At 41.4% G+C, this 19,971-nt stretch overlaps 1 protein-coding gene across 1 annotated transcript in view; it reads right to left on the bottom strand.

The window, feature by feature from the left end:
- Positions 1-19,971, bottom strand: part of CSF1R (colony stimulating factor 1 receptor) — a 76,522-nt gene that overhangs the window by 43,820 nt on the left and 12,731 nt on the right. Inside the window, exons 4-7 of the mRNA XM_056516975.1 lie at positions 8,256-8,501; positions 5,455-5,742; positions 836-966; positions 504-666 (exon numbers count right to left, since the gene is read on the bottom strand). Coding sequence (XP_056372950.1) covers positions 504-666; positions 836-966; positions 5,455-5,742; positions 8,256-8,501 — 828 coding nt within the window. The remainder of the gene's footprint in view (positions 1-503; positions 667-835; positions 967-5,454; positions 5,743-8,255; positions 8,502-19,971) is intronic.

The raw sequence follows: 19,971 nt of genomic DNA, 5'->3' as shown, positions 1-19,971 counted from the left end.
AAGGCACAAGACATTAGTAGATGTAAACTGCACAGAACTTTCATATAAAAAATGGCATTTGATTGTTTATCTTTTTTTATTTCTCCAAATGGGGGGGGGAGGTAATTTTAGCTATACTATTAAATGTAGCTATACTATTAAATTAAATAATAAAACGTCTCTTTGTGCATACAAATCATAATTTTACGGCTTGTCCATGTGGCATGTACATTATTTTGGCTCGATTTAAAGTTGTCTTTTTTGGGGGCTATATTTTGTGGTAGCTTAAAAAAACAGCTAAAAGGACATAAAAAAAATTCAGCAAAAGCTTAAAAAAAAAAAGTGTGTGAACATGGCCTTAGGCTGTGTTCACACATCACACTGTATATTTTGTATACATTTTGAAATCTGTTCTTGGGGAGGATGCTGGAATGGTCCCTTATGTGACACCAATGTCTTCTATTATGTGTTGCAGTCTGTGGAATCCATATATTGTTGCTATACTAATACTAATATCTCAGCACCTATGACTTGGAGGTTTCCTGTAGCTCTGTTGGATCCCCCGTCGGTTCTCGCAATGCAGGTGTAGTTCCCGCTGTCTTCAAAGCTCACATTCAACATAGTTAGTTTGGAACTTGTGATCCAACCATCTGATTTATAATAGACTTCGGTTCTTGCTGTGATCTTCTACAAAACAGAATAAAGTACATAAGCTTTAAAGGAAATGTCTCATCCCAAAAATGACTGAAAAACATAATCCCTATCCGCAGTGTGTTTGCATGTAAATGTCTGGGTAATGTCTAAAAGTCTCAAAAATGTAGAAAAAGTAGAATAACATTGCATGGTGGGTACTTACATTTTTTGTGCTGCCTTCCCATTTAATGGAAGAATGGACATTACTCTTTGCAATGCAAGTAGCCTCAAAAATTTCCCCTTGAATTCTGATATGTTGATAGGATGTCAGAGAGACTGTAGGCATGATTTGCACTAAACAGAAAAAAAATGTTAACAAAATATTTCAACTTTAAAAGAACACTAAATAGGTGTTGTAATTTGAGAAAACGTCAATAGATCAATAATACAAGTGAATATAAGAAACATTGTAAAGTATCTTATTAAACAAAAATGCTTCTTTCTCCTGTTATCAAGCATCTTCTCTGAAAATCTGCTCTGCTTTGTCCTGTTTCTGCAAGACAAGCCATACAAGTCTATGCAGGGGGAGGATGGAGCTCCGCCCACCAACTCTAGGAGAACTATATATATATATATATATATATATATATATATAGAAGCAAAGAGTGAAGATCTAAGATCCTCGGAAGAACACGGTGCTCCAAAAGCGCTCCTTTTCAAGGTGAATAATAGCCGTAGGTCTGGTATTCAATAAAGCAGTTAATACTTTATTCATGCAAGAATGTGCAGGGATAATGCGTTTCGAGGGGTGGAGACCCCCTCTTCGTCAGATCCAATGCTAGGCTCCTAGGAGCCTAGCATTGGATCTGACGAAGAGGGGGTCTCCACCCCTCGAAACGCGTTATCCCTGCACATTCTTGCATTCTTCCATCGACCAGACGTCCAGGACCGGTTCCCGGGACGGTGAGTTGCCAGTAGCCCTTTCTAGACCTCGTGTCCCCCAGAGATCTGGGATCAAAGCTGATTACGGTGTTGTGCCTGGGACACAACACGCTCAGGTGAGCGCAACACCTTTTCTTCTCATTTTCACACTACTGCCCAAACAGAATCATGGCACATTAGTGCGCTTTTTCTCTGTTTCTTTTTTTCATATATATTTGAGTTTCTATATATATATATATATATATATATATATATACACAATAATATATATATATATATATATATATATATATATGTATATATTTTAGCTGAAGACTGCAGAGCAGAAATCTGCTGAAAAATACTATATACAAGTTGTATAATGGCCAGAAATAGTACTGCTCCACATATACACACACAGGACAGCTTATCCTGAAAAGTCACCTGAAATGACGGGTACGCTTTAAATATTTTGTCATACTTGGTGTGGGACCTGAGGGGGTGGTCAGTAATCTCCAGATCGGGATCGGTATTTGTGCTACACTAAGGCATAATTGCTTAGAAAATTTCAGGTATTGCAGGTTGGACACCAATTTATAAAGATGGGAAAGAAGAGGCATGTATGCTGCTGCTTAGCAACTCCTTTTTGATACTTCCATTCTGAGCATAATATAGAGCTTACTGATTCCCTTAAAAGGAAAACTGTCACCCTGATCACCCATACTAAACCCAATACACTGGAAGATTTCTTGCTATGTTCACTTAATTGCGGGCAGAAGACAGGGCCCTGCCGGCTGACCACCCCTGCCTCTGTCCATCTCCTCCTACTGCTGGCCCCTCAATATGCATAATCATCTTCTGCGACTCCATAACCCAGTGATGTGGAGTCGCTGGTCACGTGAGGGCTCCGCTCTTTAGCTGAAACGCATGTCCCGACAGAATATACAGTGTGCATGAGCTCCAGCTACAGAGCGGAGCGCTCATGTGACCGGCGACCATACATCACTGGGACATGGAGTCGCAGAAGAGGATTATACAAATTGGGGGGAGATTTATCAAATCCTGTCCAGAGGAAAAGTTGCTGAGTTGCCCATAGCAACCAATCAGATCGCTTCTTTCATTTTTTAGAGGCCTTTTCAAAAATGAAAGAAGCAATCTGATTGGTTGCTATGGGCAACTCTGCAACTTTTCCTCTGGGCAGGTTTGATAAACTCCCCCGTTGAGGGGACAGCAGTAGTAGAGGGACAAAGGCAGGGGTGGTAAGGGGGCCCCGCCTCCTGTGTGCGATCTTCTAGAGCCCATATCACAAGAATCACTGGACAGAATTTAGTCAATGACCCCTCTTTGGAATCCTGGTTACCCACGCTATAACCCAGTGTTTTGGGTTTAGTGTAGGTGATCAGGGTGTCTTGTACAGGAGTGTACCTGGGCTCAGCAACACTCCTGTATAGGATTGCTTTAAAGGGGTACTCCGGTGCTTAGACATCTTATCCCCTATCCAAAGGATAGGGGATAAGATGCCTGATCACGCGAGTCCCGCCGCTGGGGACCCCCGGGATCTTGCACACTGCACCCCGTTTGTAATCAGTCCCCGGAGCGTGTTCGCTCCGGGTCTGATTACCAGCGAATACAGGGCCAATAGCTGTCACGCCCCCTCCCATAGACTTGCATTGAGGGGCGGAGCGTGAGGTCACACGCCTGGCCCCGTGATCGACAGTAGTCAGACCTGGAGCGAACACGCTCCAGCGACTGATTACAAACGGGGTGCCGTGTGCAAGATCCCGGGGGTCCCCAGCGGCGGGACTCCCGCGATCAGACATCTTATCCCCTATCCTTTGGATAGGGGATAAGTTGTATAAGAACCGGAGTACCCCTTTAAATGCTGATAATAAAACCCAGTACCTGATTGCTATACTCAAAGGGGTACTCCTGTGAAAACTTTTTTTTTTTTTAAATCAACTGGTGCCAGACAGTTAAACAGATTTGTAAATGACAGTGGTCCCTCAAGTTACAATATTAATTGGTTCCGGGATGACCATTGTATGTTGAAACCATTGTATGTTGAGACCAGAACTCTATGGAAACCTGGTAATTGGTTCTAAAGGAACCAAAATGTTATCCAAAGATAGGAAAAAGTGAGAATTAAAGAAAAATTAGTAGATAACTAATATAGATAAAGCAAATCCTTCCATATAAAAGTAAGAAAGATCTGCTGGGATCTGTAAATCACTGTCTATGTCAGTGTTTCCCAAGCAGGCAGCCAAAGGCTGTCCGGGCATGCTGGGAGTTGTAGTTTTGCAACAGCTGGGTGCACCCTGCTTGGAAAAACACTGGTCAATGTAGAGGACAGGAGATTCTTCGGGGTACACAGTGTCCTAAAAAAGTAACATGGAGCCGCCCTCACCTGGTGTCCAAAGGAGCAGGTAACCCTGGTACAGGTAAAGAGTACAGAACATGTAATACCTCCCTGTACTGTAGGGGGCGTTACCAGACACCAGTCAGTGCATACGCTTCAGTAATACAGGGGTTTTACCAGTGAATGGCCATTTTGATTGGTCGGTTCTTCCAGCCATTGACACGTTTCACAGATCTGGACTGTCTGTACATTGTATGTTGAGTCAGGTTTCAACTTACGATGGTCCAGAAAAGACCATTGTATGTTGAAACTATTGTATGTTGAGGCCATTGTAAGTTGAGGGATCACTGTACTTCTATTAAAAATTCTTAATCCTTCCAGTACTTTTTAGGGGCTATATACTACAGAGGAAATTCTTTACTTTTTAGATTTCTCTGATGTCATGACCACAGTGCTCTCTGCTGACCTCTGCTGTCAAATTTTAGGAACTATCCAGAGCAGGAGAAAATCCCCATAGCAAACATATATTGCTCTGGACAGTTCCTAAAATGGACAGTAGAGGTCAGCAGAGAGCACTGTGGTCATGACATCAGAGAAATCTAAAAAGTAAAGCATTTCCTCTGTAGTATATAGCCCCTAAAAAGTACTGGAAGGATTAAGATTTTTTAATAAAAGTACAGTGATCCCTCAACTTAAAATGGCCTCAACATACAATAGTTTCAACATACAACTGTCTTTTCTGGACCATTGTAAGTTGAAACCAGACTCAACATACAATGCTACGGACAGTCCAGATCTGTGAAACATGTCAATGGCCGGAAGAACTGACCAATCAGAATGGGCATTCAGTGGTAAAACACCTGTATTACTGAAGCGTATGCACTGACTGGTGTCTGGTAGTGCCCCCTACAGTACAGGGAGGTATTACATGTTCTGTACTCTTTACCTGTACCAGGGTTATCTGCTCCTTTGGACACCAGGTGAGGACGGCTCCATTACTTTTTTGGGACATTGCCTGTACTGTACAGGACCCTGAAGAAGCTCCTGTCCTCTACATAGACCAGTGTTTCCCAAGCAGGGTGGCCCCAGCTTTTGCAAATCTACAACTCCCAGCATGCCCGGACAGCCTTTGGCTGTCCGGGCATGCTGGGAGTTGTAGTTTTGCAACAGCTGGAGGCTCCCTGCTTGGGAAACACTGACATAGACAGTGATATACAGCTCCCAGCAGATCTTTCTTACTTTTATATGTATGGATTTGCTTTATCTATATTAGTTATCTACTTATTTTTCTTTAATCCTCACTTTTTACTATTTTTGGATGACATTTTGGTGGCTTTAGAGCCAATTACCAGGTTTCCATAGAGTTCTGGTCTCAACATACAATGGTTTCAACATACAATGGTCATCCCGGAACCAATTAATATTGTAACTTGAGGGACCACTGTAGTCACTATGTATAATGTATTCTGGACTGAAAATCTATCACATAAAATCCTATAAGGGGGGTGGTCTTCTCTTAGAGGGGGTCTTTTGAAAACATTCCGCTGCAGTTCTCATTTCATTACCTGTTCTGGTGTTAATCCTTATCAGATCTTCTGATATCTTTTTATTGCCGTTCACTCTGGCAACACACTGGAAAGAGATTTGAGAAATATCTCTCTGCACATTCCGGATTGTAAAACCTTTCTTAGCATCAAATGATGTATTAAGTCTTTTCCCAGAATTGTCTGCATCTTCCAAGGATACTGCAGAGTCTGGAATTGAGGGATCTGTTAAAAGGCATGGAATTAAGGCATCCTGGCCTTCATAAGCTAGTACATTTATTTGTAGGGGGTTCCAGTAGTTTGATCCATCTGTGAAAGAAAGCCAGATAAATTATAATGATCATTAATACTTAAGTATGATGTAGAAAATAAAACAATAGGGCTAAATTGTAGTACCAGACTTAGCCCATTTTTTTTTTATCTTATACAACCCTTCGAAGAAACAACCCAATTTTTACTTTGTCAGATCCCTCTGTACTTAAAGGGGTACTCCCGTGTTAAACTTTTTTTTTTTAAATGAACTGGAGCCAGAAAGTTAAAAAGATTTGTAAATCACTTCTATTAGAAAATCTTAATCCTTCAAGTACTTTTTAGCGGCTGTATACTAAAGAGAAATCCAAAAAAGAAATGCATTTCCTCTGATGTCATGACCACAATGCTCTCTGCTGACCTCTGCTGTCCATTTTAGGAACTGTCCAGAGCAGGAGAAAATTACCATAGCAAACATATGCTGCTCTGGACATTTCCTAAAATGGACAGCAGAGGTCAGCAGAGAGCACTGTGGTCATGACATGACAGAGGAAATGCATTTCTTTTTGGGATTTCTCTTCAGTATGCAGCCCCTAAAAAGTACTGGAAGGATTAAGATTTTTTAATAGAAGTGATTTACAAATCTGTTTAACTTTCTGGCACCAGTTGATTAAAAAAAAAAAAAAGGTTTCCACGGGAATACCCCTTTAAAGGGAACCTGCCAGAGACACAATGTAATTCAGATGCTAAATATAAATTGATACAGTCATGAAAAAAAGACAGTACACCATCCTTTAATTCTATGGTTTCATGTGTCAGGGTATAATAATAATAATAATAATAATAATAACATCTGGTCCTTAACCCCTAGATGACACATGACATACCCCTGGTCCTAAATATGCTTGGGTGTAGACCCTAGAAAATTTAGTGTCTATGAAGCTCGCTTCCTAGGTGGTGAGTGATAGCCGCTATCAGCAGCCGGGCACTCACCATTAATGACAGTATCGGCAATCCCGCCGATGTCCTTGATTGAACTAGCACAGCGTGATCATTGTCCGGTTGCACAAGCCGGGTTTGGCCAAGCTTTAGCTGATAGATAGTCTCACATCTGACCGTAGAATACTTTGGTATACAGAGTTCATGTAGACTCAATATTGACTGCTTGATGCCCAGGTACTGTGGTTGCAAAACAGGCCCGAATCCTCACCCCCTCGATCACTGTAATGGACAGTCGTTATGTGGTGTTTGTGCCAATGAGCTGATTTGCTGGAATGTCCACTCCTTGAATGATTGTCAGCTGTCTAGAATGTTTTTCGTTTGTGAATAATCTTTTTCATTGTAGAATGATGGGCTTTAAGTTGTGGCATTATGTTAACACATGCCTGAATGGTCTGAAAGAGCAAACCGCCAAAACGTATTTTATAGAGGTGGTGACACTTGATAGTGATCAATTAATTAAAGGTATTTGATTAGCAGCACCAGGCTACTACCGTATATACTCGAGTATAAGCCGAGTTTTTTCAGCACGATTTTTCGTGCTGAAAACGCCCTCCTCGGCTTATACTCGAGTGAACTCTCCGCCGGTCAATCCCTTCATCAGTGGACTTCAACCTGCGGACCTCCAGATGTTGCAAAACATCTGGAGGTCCGCAGGTTGAAGACCACTGTGGCCTTCGTCATCATCCAGCCCCCCCCTCCCTTTTGTTTTGTACTCACCCCCCCTCGGTGGGAAGTTAGGGTGAGCTGGTCCAGCTTCTTTTCCGCGCTTCGGGCCCTGCCCCATAGTAGTGACCTTGCCTTGACACCAATGCACAGGGATGTTCATGCGCAACGCCCCTGTGCATCGTCGTCAAGGCAACGTCACTAGTCCGGGCCCGAAGCACGGAGAAGAGGCCTCCCGGTGAAAATGGACAGCCCGCAACGACTAACCATCCCCACCGGACGGTCCCTGCAGCATAGATGGCCCGGACCAGCTCACCCTAACTTTCCGCCGAGGGGGGGTGAGTACAAAACAAAAGGGGGAGAAGGGGGGGCTGGATGATGACGAAGGCCGCAGTGGTCTTCAACCTGCAGACCTCCAGAGGTTTCAAAACTACAACACCCAGCATGCCCAGACATCCGATGGCTGTTCGGGCATGCTGGGAGTTGTAGTTTTGAAACCTCTGGAGGTCCACAGGTTGAAGACCACTGATGAAGGGATTGACAGACAGTGATGATGAAGGGCGGGGGGGGGGGGGATGATGACGAAAGCCGCAGTGGTCTTCAACCTGCGGACCTCCAGAGGTTTCAAAACTACAGCCGATGGCTGTCCGGGCTTGCTGGGGATGATGTATTTACGGTATATACAGTACTTACCTTCTTAATTTACACACTGCTTCTGCTCTTTCACCGAATTTTTGATTAAAAAAACAATTGTCAACGTTTGTTGCTTTCACACCTAATTTTAAGACCTTGTAAAATCGAGATGTTTTTTTGTATGCCCTAATGCATAAAACCTTTTGTCAAGGCTGCATCTCATTTGAGATTTTTTATTGGAGGCGACTATTCAATTCTTCGTTCAACATTGTTACCTTTTACAAAGAGATGTACTGATGCACTTTCTGTAGATAACGGAGAAGTATATACACATCTGTAGGTTCTCGTGTCACCATAGGTAGCAGTTTTTATTTGAATTATGTCATTGTTAGTTGGTCTGTTTTCCCTTCCTTGAACGACCCATTTCACAGTTCCATTACCAACGCATTTTAAGGTGACATGGCTCCCAGCCTGTATTATTTCTTCACTTTTAGCGGGCACCGAACCTTGGTTTTTCAAACCTGAAAAACATAAGGAGAAAAGAGAAAACACTTTTTGTTTCAAATAACTGACCAATATACTACTGTTTAAAAGCAGATTAAGGGTACGTTCCCACACGGCGTATTTTGCTGCGTATTTGCTGCGTATTTTCCTACCCATTGACTTCAACAGAGAAAATAAAATACGCAGCAGCAAATACGCAGCAAATACGCAGTGTGGGAATGTACCCTAAGAGCACGATCAAGTGTTGGTCAGCATAAGGCTATGTTCACATGGCCGATTCTGTGAGGAGTGTTTGCCAGGCAAATACGGACAGACATTCTGCATATTTGAATGATCTGGTGGGCACTAGGGTCAATTGTAAATGTGCCGTCTCCTAGATGCAAATGGATTTCCGAGTGGAATCCATAGAAAGAATAGACCTGATTATTCTTTCTGCAGATGCTGGAATTGGGAACATCCACCGCGGAAATTCCGCCGCGTGCACAGTGTAACAGAATTGAAATGGGACTCTGCTGCAGCGGAACTTCCGAGCAGAATATTCCTGCGGTATTCTGCTCATAAATTCCGCTGTGTGAACATAGCCCTAGGCTGGATTTCCTCTTGGCAGTTTTTGGATATCTGCCACTGCAGTTTTTGAGCCAATGTGAGAAGCTGATTCATAGAGAATGGGAAGTATAAAGGAGGTTCTATTACTTTTCCTTTCTCATGGATCCACTTCTGGCTTCAGCTCGAAAAACTGCGGTGGCAGTTTTCCAAAATAAAAAATAAAAAAACAGAAAACGGTGGTGTGTGACACAAGCCTGATGATGCACGATTTTACAGCAATTTTTACATTTTGCCTTTTACTTACAGTTGCCACAAATCCATAATAGAACCACTACAAGAAGGCATTATTATGATATTTTGCATATACTTCATATTTTTTAGACTTTTTGTGACTATTACTAATTGTTTTCTTTTCACTTAATAGAGAATTGAAGTCACAACCATCACTTATCTATGTTGCTGGCAAACATTTGGACACGCATAAAATGAATACATGTTTTCCCTTGTCTAAATGTTTAAATGTTTATGCTTAAAGCATATAACTGCACTTTATAGTAACTGTTTAGGATAAACCGAGGTGTGATTGAGGAGTACTTGAGGAGTAGCACTATGTCTGGCCATTTTATAACCTGTATATGACAAATTGTTTTACCATTTTCCATTCTGCAGACTCCATCTTTCATTTTCATGTTGCCTTAGCTAGTGAGAGTAAACTACCTGCTATGATGTCCCCTATATACCGCACACGCAGGGCATCCGGCTCTCATATCTCTATAAAACACCTTTGGAAGCAGCAGCGTAGAGGACATTATAGAGCAGTTGTGAATCACATGATCTGATTCCTCACTTAAGATTGACTTTTTTTTTTAAGGAAAGATGAGTTTAAATGGGAAGGGGGGTTGGTAGGAAAGTCACTTGATAAGAAAAGGAAAGGGCAAGATTTATTGCAAAGTTTCTTACATTTGCTTTAACTGTTGATTTATACAAGGTTTGCAGAATGCGAACTCCTATATTTATGCTTGAGATAAATTTCCTAAATTTAGATTTATTTGCTTCTTGTTATTGAAATCATTTTTTTTTTTTAATTATTCTAGTTTTCACACTGGCCAGTAGAACAGACCCTTCCTGTTTTCTGTAGCTTACTTGTGCCTATTCTTTACTGTATAGACTGGGAAAGTATGTGCAGAGTCTTAGCATTATCATTACATTACAAGTGCAGCGAACCTAGCCAGTGTAGTAACACTATGCATGATACAAACAGATAAAGCCATGTAAGCCTCTCCCCTGTCACTCCCGGGTCTCTGGGGAATGGATGGAGTGCCCCATCAGTTTCTGGTGACTATGGGGGAGATTTGTCAAAACCTGCCCAGAGGAAAAGTTGCTGAGTTGCCCATAGCAACCAATCAGATCGCTGCTTTCATTTTTCAGAGGCCTTTAAGAAGCGATCTGATTGGTTGCTATGGGCAACTCAGCAACTTTTCCTCTGGACAAGTTTTGATAAATCTCCCGCTATATATATAAATGTAATAATAATATATGTAAATGATTATAATATTAGTAAAATAATACATAATTGATAAGAGGCTCTGCCACATAGGTTGGTGCCTATGCAGATGATACAGGAAAGAAGTGTGTGCCTCTTTCAATATAACCACCCCAGAATTTTTTTTTAAGTAAAAGAAAAAACTATTAAAATAATAAATATCTGCTTTTGAAAGTATAACGCCAAATAGTTGTGATAGTTCGAATGGATCCCAATGGTTTTTGATACCTTTTAGATTTTTTTCCTAGCTATAGCAGTCCATAATATGACAAGACAAACACTGGAAAAGAAAAATGAATTGTTAAATTAAGGGTATGTTCACACTTCAGATTTTTCTACCCATTGTTGTCAATGGGTACAGAAAATTGTGGCAACCCCCCCCCCCCCCCCAAAAACAGCAACAAAAAACTGTCATAAATACCAAGTTAGGCTTCATTCACATTACGTTTTGAAGATACGGGAACCAGACGCGGCTGGGGGAAGCAAAAACCGGGTGCTCCCTTATCCCAGCCGGCCCCGGCCCGTATCTCATTCATATCAATGAGCTATCCGGAGTCATATAGTGACTCCGGTCGGCTCATTTTTGCCCCGTATTTGGTTTTCTGACTGGACCTAAAACCATGGTGTGCCGTGATCTTAGTTCTGGTAACAAAACCGGATACGGGGCAAAATGCTAACATTTTCGCTCCCCCCAGATCCGGTTCTTGTATCTTCAAAACGTAATGTGAATGCAGCCATGTATCACTTTCTCCTATTCGCCTAAGAATATGTTTCGGTACATTAACACTCATGTACAGTATTTAGTATACTGAGATTTAGTCCCCTTTTGATAAAAAAAAGTATGTCCCAAATGTGACTTGCTATGACAACATCAGAGTCAGAGAGGATTTTTTACTACGGTCTCATAGTTATGCAGGTCAGAATTTTTTTTGCAACATTTACAAGAAAAAAAACCACAACTTCTGGGGCTAAGCATTTTTGATAATTCAGCAAAAAACAACTGCACACATAGAAATAAGGAAGTGAGACTTATGGCGATGTCAAAGTGGAGAGAGATTGTGCGTGCACTGTAAGGACTCTTTGTAAGACTCAGGAAACATGTTGCATAAGGAAATGGCTTCTCTTCCTCCTTGCATTAATATCCTTATCTTTTTAGTTGACTTCTGCTTTCACATTGTTGATACCAATTGTCTAGTAAAGGCTTCAAACACATGTAGACCATGGGGTATCTCCATCCCTTCAAACTGATTTGTTATGTGTTTGTGTGTAATTTATTGGTTTAAACTTTGTATATTCTATAAAATATTTGGTAGGCAGAAGAATAATGGGTGTACACTTTGTCAGAAGGGTGGAACTCCCTCCATGTGTCAACCAATTTTCTAGTTTTCAGCATTCTTTTTCAAGAAGAAAAAAGGACAGAAAAATGGAGGTAGTAGAAAACAAGAGGACCTATCCTTCCCTGGATTTAGTAAATAGTCTCTGCAAAGGGAGTTCTGGGTAAAACATTTGACCTGGGGGTCCATTGAGTGTCAGAGATAAAATCTCAAAGCTTAAAGAGGTCTTAGTCTTGTACTTCCTTGTTGCTCAGTACTACAATTCCCAGAATATATTGCTTTTCGCTAGCTCTTTATCACACGGCAGCATGCTGTAAACAGACCTCACTCTCCCTTAATTTTACTAATCTATATATAAATAAATATATATATATATATATATATATATATATATATAAAAATAAAACTCAGTGTGTGTGTGTGTGTGTGTATGTATGTATATATGTATGTATGTGTTACTTATATGTTCACTAAAAATATAGGATACGTAAATTGACTCTTAACTACTCCCATTTGTGAGGGGCGGGGTTTTTGTTTAAAGTCTCATGCAAATGTACAGGAAATTTATGTTCCGGCATAACTTCCAAACGGCTGGAGATATTTCGAATATACGTGACACACATATTACTTATGTGTCAAATAAAAATATATGATAGTTAAATTGACCCTTATCTACACCCTTATATAAAAGATGGGTTGCAAGTATATAGGACTTCTGGTACCTTACTCCACAAGCTCCGCTCTGCATCTCCTGGTGTCAATCCGGCTTGCAAGCCACACCCTCAACACATGCCATGCCCCATCTCACAAAGACACACTTCACTGTTTAAGCCCCACCCCTTTTATTTTCTACCCTTTTTGTGCATCGGTTTGGCTTGCAAATTTTGCCCTTTTCCATAAAGCCACATCGCCTATTTTTGGCTTACAAAATCTTCATCACAGATCAGTCCCAGGTGAAGATAGGATATGAGGATGGGACATAAGGATGGCATATGAGGTAAAGATATAAGGACGGGATATGAGGTCCGGATATGAGGTCCGGATATGAGGTCGGGATGTGAGGTCGGGATGTGAGGTCGGGATATGAGGTCGGGATATGAGGTCGGGATATGAGGATGGGATATGAGGACGGGATATGAGGACGAGATATAAGGTCGGGATATGAGGTCGGGATATGAGGTCGGGATATGAGGTCTGGATATGAGGTCGGGATATGAGGACGGGATATGAGGACGAGATATGAGGACGGGATATAAGGTCGGGATATGAGGACGGAATACAAGGTCGGGATACGAGGTCTGGATACGAGGTCGGGATATGAGGATGGGATATGAGTGTCGGGAAATGAGGTCGGGATATGAGGACGGGATACGAGGTCAGGATACGAGGTTGGGATTTGAGATTGGGATGTAACAACATTGAGGATGGGATATAAAGTCAAAAGCTTCCTCCTTTGTTAATTTTCCTCCCCAACAAAGATTAGGAAGGAAAAAACGGACAACGCCGACTACTCAGCTAGTCTATATATATAAAACTCAATGTCCCTGATTTACTAAGAGTGGAATGTAGGTTTTGTTGTGTTTTTTTACTGTTCTGACCTTTTTTTTCCATTGTATTTACTAATTTAGTCCACTTTTGGAAACTTTATACATGCTTTAAAGTGTAGGGTTTTCTTTCCAGAAAATTCACATGATCTTCAGAGTGGTTTTCTGAAAAGATGAGTGATTTTTGGATGAAATGTAGGGAACACGCCTCTTTTCCCGAAAACCACGCCCATTTTGTAGTTTTTTATTCTGTCGGGTTTTTTCTGTCGCACATTCAGAATTTACACAGAATTTACAACCCGACAAAAAGAGTCGGAATGCTCAAGTACTCCTCAATCACAGCTCAGTTTATCCTAAACAGTTAATAAATGGGGGCCGATGTGTTTGTGTATGTATATATGTGTGTATGTTACAGAATCACTTCCAAATGGCTAAAGATATTTTCATTAAACTTGGTAAACTACAAACATTGGATAGATAAATTAACCCTTACCCTCCCCCATTTGCGACGGCCGGGGATTTTGTTTAAAGTCCTATAAAAGTCTATGGGAAATGTATGTTCCAGCATAACTTCCAAATGGCTGGAGATAGTTTGATGAAACTTAGTACACATGTTACTTTTATGTCAAATAAAAATATATGATAGTTAATTTAACCCTAACCTACCCCTTTACGTGAAGGATGGGTTTTTGTCTTAAGTCTCATGCAAGTATATAGGACTTCCAGTACCTTACTCCACAAGCTCTACTCTGCATTTCCTGGTGAGTGCATCAGTCCGGCCACACCCCTCCTGCATGCCACACCCCATCTAATAAAGCCACACCCACAATTTAAGCCACACCCCTTTTATTTTCTACCCTTTTTGTGCATTAATCCGGCTTGCAAGTCATGCCAACTTCCACAAAACCACACCTCCTTCTATTTCCACTCCACAATCTCATCATCACAGCTCAGCCCCACCTGAGGATAGGATATGAGGATGACAGGATATGAGGGCGGGATGTGAGGTCAGGATGTGAGGTTGGGATATGAGGTCGGGATATGAGGACGGGATATGAGGTCGGGATATGAGGACGGGATATGAGGTCCAGCTATGGGGACGTGATATGCGGTCCAGATATGGGGAAGGGATATGAGGATGGGATTTGAGGACGGGATATGAGGATGGGATATGGGGTCGGGATATGAGGTTGGGATATGAGGTTGGGATATGAGGTTGGGATATGAGGTCGGGATATGAGGTCGGGATATGAGGATGGGATATGAGGACAAGTACTTCCTCCTATGTTGCTTTTCCTTCCCTACAAGGATTAGGTAAGAAAAACTGGGCAATGCTGGGTACTCAGCTAGTAAAGATATATATATATAATATATATTGGTCCCTCAAGTTACAGTATTAATTGGTCCCAGGATAACTGTTGTATATTGAAACCATAACTATGGAAACCTGGCAATTGGTTCTGAAGTCCCAAAATGTCATCCAAAAATAGGAAAAAGTGAGAATTTGAGAAAATTTTTTTAGTCAAGAACTGATACAGATAGAACAAGTCCTTACATATAAATGTAAGAAAGAGCTGCTGGAAGCTGTAAATCACTGTCTATTTGGAGGACAGGAGCTTCTTCAGGGTCCTGTACAGTACACACAGTGTCCCAAAAAAGTAAAATGAAGCCGCCCTCACCTAGTGTACAATGGAGCAGCTAACCTGGCAGCAGTAAAGAAAAGTACAGAACATGAAGTACCTCCCTGTACTGTAGGAAGGTGCAGAGGAGAGGAATGAAGGAGGAAAAAGGAAAGAAAAAATTTACAGAACACAAATGGAAAAATGTAAGAACAATAATAAAGCAAAAATCTATCGCTTTGGCTATTGTTGCAGTGAATGATGGATTAGCCATACTTTCTACGGTGGCTTGCTAAAAAGTAATAGGTAGGGGGTTGAGACATCTTGAGAAAATGAGACATCTGGGTGTAATATGATGTGATAATTCCTATCTAGGTATCGCATTGGGCAGGGATTAATGCACCCGTCAGCTCTCCCAAACCTCTGTCCCTGCATTTTGGGGAGCTTACCTTCTTAATAGGATGGCCCCAACCATGCTGTCGGTCTCTATGCTACTAAAGGGCAGAGCTAAGTCAAAATAATAAACAAACAGTACAGAAGACAGGAAAAAGGTCAGGGCACAGAAGGCTTTACTAACAACAGCACCACAAAAACACAGGTAATGCACAAACAAACATAAAATCATAATCAAACAAGCCAAGTCTTTACTGGTGGGAGCATCGCAGTAGAGATACAGTAAGCAAAGGGGTAGTCAAAGAACAAGCCGAAGGTCAGAAAGACAAGAGAACAGGATAATGAACCCGTGTAGAAGGAGCTAGTGCTAGGAAAATATCTCTATCACAAGCAATAAGCAGTAGCAGTCTGAAGCCTATAAAAGACCAGTTTAGGAGGGTATGGTCAGAAGGGCCCGAGTCGATTGGCCCTGGGCCTGCAGCTCCTCAGTCGCGAGAGCACAGCATGTGATGTCTGGTCAGGTGCCATTACTACAGTAGGATGTAATATGGCCAGTGATCACTTACAAACAGACGGGTAATGATGAACACAGTGAAAGACAGTAAGCTTGCATAAATGTATTATAAACAGAATATATTGGAGTAGTGCTACAATATTATAACATTATAATCAGCTCAATGTAACCATTTGAGAACCAGATAAAGATAATAAAGTAAAGGCAATGGGACAAAATATACACTGAATATGCCACAGTTAAAGGCCATAAAAAGTTACGTGTATATGATGTGCAAGTATTGAGGGGCTAACCTGGTAGATGAGAAAGTCTTGATGTGAAGGGTCATTCTTGTCAATAGCTGGATAACATCCAAATTAGAGGGGGGTAGACAAAATAGGGTAGCATGTGGGATTAGGAATTACTTGACCTTCTTTCACATTGTAGTAACTGGTGCGTTAAGTGTAGGAATATGGAAAATAGTATAGCAGTTAAAGTGGCGACCTTGGTCATAGAAGAGTAAAATTGGAATATTGGTGAGGTGACAAATAGATCATAATGAAGCCAGGGCAGGGTCACATGGTTGAGGCTCATCGTGGACCAATAATTCAGAGGAGAATATGGGGAAAATTATCAGCAAGGTAAATCATTTTTCTGGTGTAAAAAAAGTCACAAAAAGTGGGAAGGACTTAGTGTGAAATGGACGGGGGTTGGTGTAAAGGGGACATCTCCTCCTGCATTCACTATAAATACAATTTGTTGAACTCTATGCCAGCTCCTAGCTGAAGGCAACCACAGATTTTATTATGAGGCCTGCACCTCTAGTACTGCCCTGCAGTCTTCTCCTATTTGGATTGTGGCCAGTTGTTATTTATGATGTATCTGTGCTTCTTAACTACAATAAAAATCAGTGATGCAAGCGGCGGTCCAGACTCGATAGGCTCTATCTATTTTTATGTGAAGATAATCAATGCAGGAATAGAGGGTGTTAAAAAGTTGTTTGACTTGTATCTTTATTAAAGGTCACCACTTCACCACCACCATGTTTCCAAAGACTCCAAATTCCAAAGCGTTGGCCTACTGACTTGAGTTTAGGTAATTTTATTAGACATTGTAAATGTCTGCAAAATTTACTCACAATAGAGTAGAAGCGTGATATCTTAGGACATTGCCTGCCAGCTGCTCATCTGCCTTTGAGAACTGAGAAGGGGTAGGGCTCATACAAGCTGGGGCTGTAGCTAAGGAACAATGCTGCGCTGCATTCCTGAGGAAGTAGCAAGGCCAGAAAGTAAAGAGCCGGCATTGCAGGGTAGACCTTGTGACACTGAATGTTTAAGGTGACCGAGGATAGTCTGTTGGCTCTGCTGGCAGACTAGTTAAAGCATACCTGTCAGACCCCCCCCCCCATTTTTTTTAATATGTTGCTCAGTACCTCATCCTGATCATGTACATCTTTAAGTGTCTACGGCCTATATTTCTCTCAAAATTACCTTTATTTACTTGCCATAATAGCTTAGTGAGGTTTCTGTCCATGCAGAGGCATGGGGCATGTCCCTCTCTTCTTCTCACTGTGATGACTCTTCCCCCTCCTCCCCCCTCCTTCACTCTGCTTTGACTCACAGAGGGCCGGGAGCAAGCACAGCAGCTCTGGACCTACCTGCAGCCCTGTCAATCACTCATGGTGTCCATGACGTGTCGGTGACCACTGGACACTGCAGGACTGGTATGTGTCCCAGGAGACAGAGGGACTCCTAGTCCCCACTTTTTTGACTGGCTTTTTGATTATGAAATACTGAAAATTTTCTGATGAAAGCAATTGCAAAACATTGTTTTTGCATTCTTTATAACATATGAAAAGTTATTGCATCTGACAGTGCCCATTTAAGGCTTTTTGCAAAGGCCATGTAAAGTAATCATTGTGAAGGAAAAGACGAGGAAGAAGGAGCTCAGATGGCACAATAACACATTCAGTCAGTTGAGTATCCTGTGTTATCTGCCTCCAGCTGTATAATAATTCTGCCCTTTGTGAGATGTCTTCTGACTCTGTCCCAGTGTGAACAAGATGAATGTAACAACCTATGTTTAAAAACAAACAAACAAAATGAAAATAAAAACATACAAAAATATGCCATCTATAGGAGTGGTCTACCACTCTGGTGGTCTATAGCAAGTCTGGTTTTAGAAACCTCCATTGATCTGCTGTCCTTGTTGTAGGCAGATGCAGCTGCAGCCATCCATAAGGTATTACATCAACAATGTAATGTATGAATGGGCTGGGTACCTCCCTTTGAAACACACATAAGCCCTGATTGGGCCTATGCTAAAGGCGTCTAATGAGACAATGCCTGTAAAGGGGACCATACACTTTAATGAAAAGTTGGCTGACCTGTTGACTTTAGTGGGACCAGATGATAATATGTATAGGGGCTTCCTGACTCTCGACCAACAAATCATATGGAGAGAGAAGGGTCGGACATGTTGGATTTCAACTGCCCAATGCTATTCTCCAAGACATAAGCCATCACCAAAGCCGAATGGTTAGAAAGATAGCTTATAGCTGTTGAAAGTGAATGTACTCTTTTCCTTCTCTTGTTGTAACTAACAACATCATACTGTCTATTCTCCATTTTTTGTTCATATAGTTCAATGTTTTAATACAATAAGAAGAATCTAAAGGTTTGACTTCTACTAAACATAGTGAAGTAGGTTATTTTAGTTCTGCGCCATTCTTGCTTCCAATACTCCTATGCCTAATTTCAACCTCCAACCATCGATGGTTAACAAAAATGAATGGGGGAATGATGCAGTAAACAGAACATTTATTAATACAAGTTATCAAGTTCATTTACAAAATGGTCCAATAACTTAAAATATGGTGTTACAGTCAAGAGTTGATACAGTCAAGAATCTAAAGGATATGACCCACATCCATGTGCTATTGGATTTTGTAATTCATTATAATGAATCCTAAAAATATCAACTTTCTAAACCTTCTCTTGTTTGTAAAATGTTCCTACCATTTGTCTTGTTTCGGGGCATTTCTAAGAATGCAATGACATTTCATGGTATGTTTGGGATCAGTGGCAGATTTTAATATTGGTGATTCGGGCAGCCATCATAGGAAGGAGGCATAGAACCAAAAAAACAGAAGCCCCTTCCAGTTGGTCTCACAGCACATCTAAAGAGACAAAGACACCTGGATAGATGGCCAGCCAAAGTGTCCAAAGTTTCATCTCAACATGGAAGCATCAAGTTAAGTACCTCCTCTAAAGTACTGGGCATCTACCATCACAGGCTAACTGCTGCATCTACTGTATGATCCGGCAGCATGGTCAAAGGCAGATTCTGACTCAAATATGGCAAGGGCACAAATAGGTAATATGGTAATGGGGAAAATGTTTGTGAGGACCTCAGCCACAAATTATATGATGTTAGGAGTAAATTAGGCAAGTCGCGTATAAGGCACATGTGGATATATATGCTATACAGTCATGTAAGTAGGGCTGGGCTAAGGTGGGTATCCCCTCCCCAGTAACATTAACATATCATTTGTGGGTTACTTTAATTTGATCTATAAAAGCACTAGATAATTTTGGGCGGTTCCACCAATGGTGTGCATAGAACAAAGGGGCCCCATAGCAAATATCAAAATGGGCCTCTTATTATGATGTCTAATTTTGCCCCCCTCCCTCCCAGTAAAGCCTCCATCTCTTTGGGATTTTCTTATCAGGAAAGCTCCATTTTATATGCCTTTACTAGGGCATATGGATGTGATAACTCTGGCAAATCTTGCCAGGATAGCCATTTATTTGAATGATCAGCATTTAATATTATACTTTCCAAGCTGGGCCTGTGGTGATCAGCAGAGAGTGTCTGGGAGACACTCTCCCCAACTTCTCTTAGGTTTGGCTTGACTGATAGGTTTCCTTTGGCTTAGTGAATAGGGTTGAGGTCTCTTATTCCAACCGAACTGGGTGTAGAAAAGCTGGGGAGCTGGGTATATAATGTTGGGGAG

Source organism: Hyla sarda, chromosome 4 (assembly GCF_029499605.1).
Source record: "Hyla sarda isolate aHylSar1 chromosome 4, aHylSar1.hap1, whole genome shotgun sequence".
In the NCBI taxonomy this organism is placed as follows: Eukaryota; Metazoa; Chordata; class Amphibia; order Anura; family Hylidae; genus Hyla; species Hyla sarda.
Note: the sequence above shows the minus strand (reverse complement) of the source record. Positions and strands in the feature narration are given on the sequence as shown.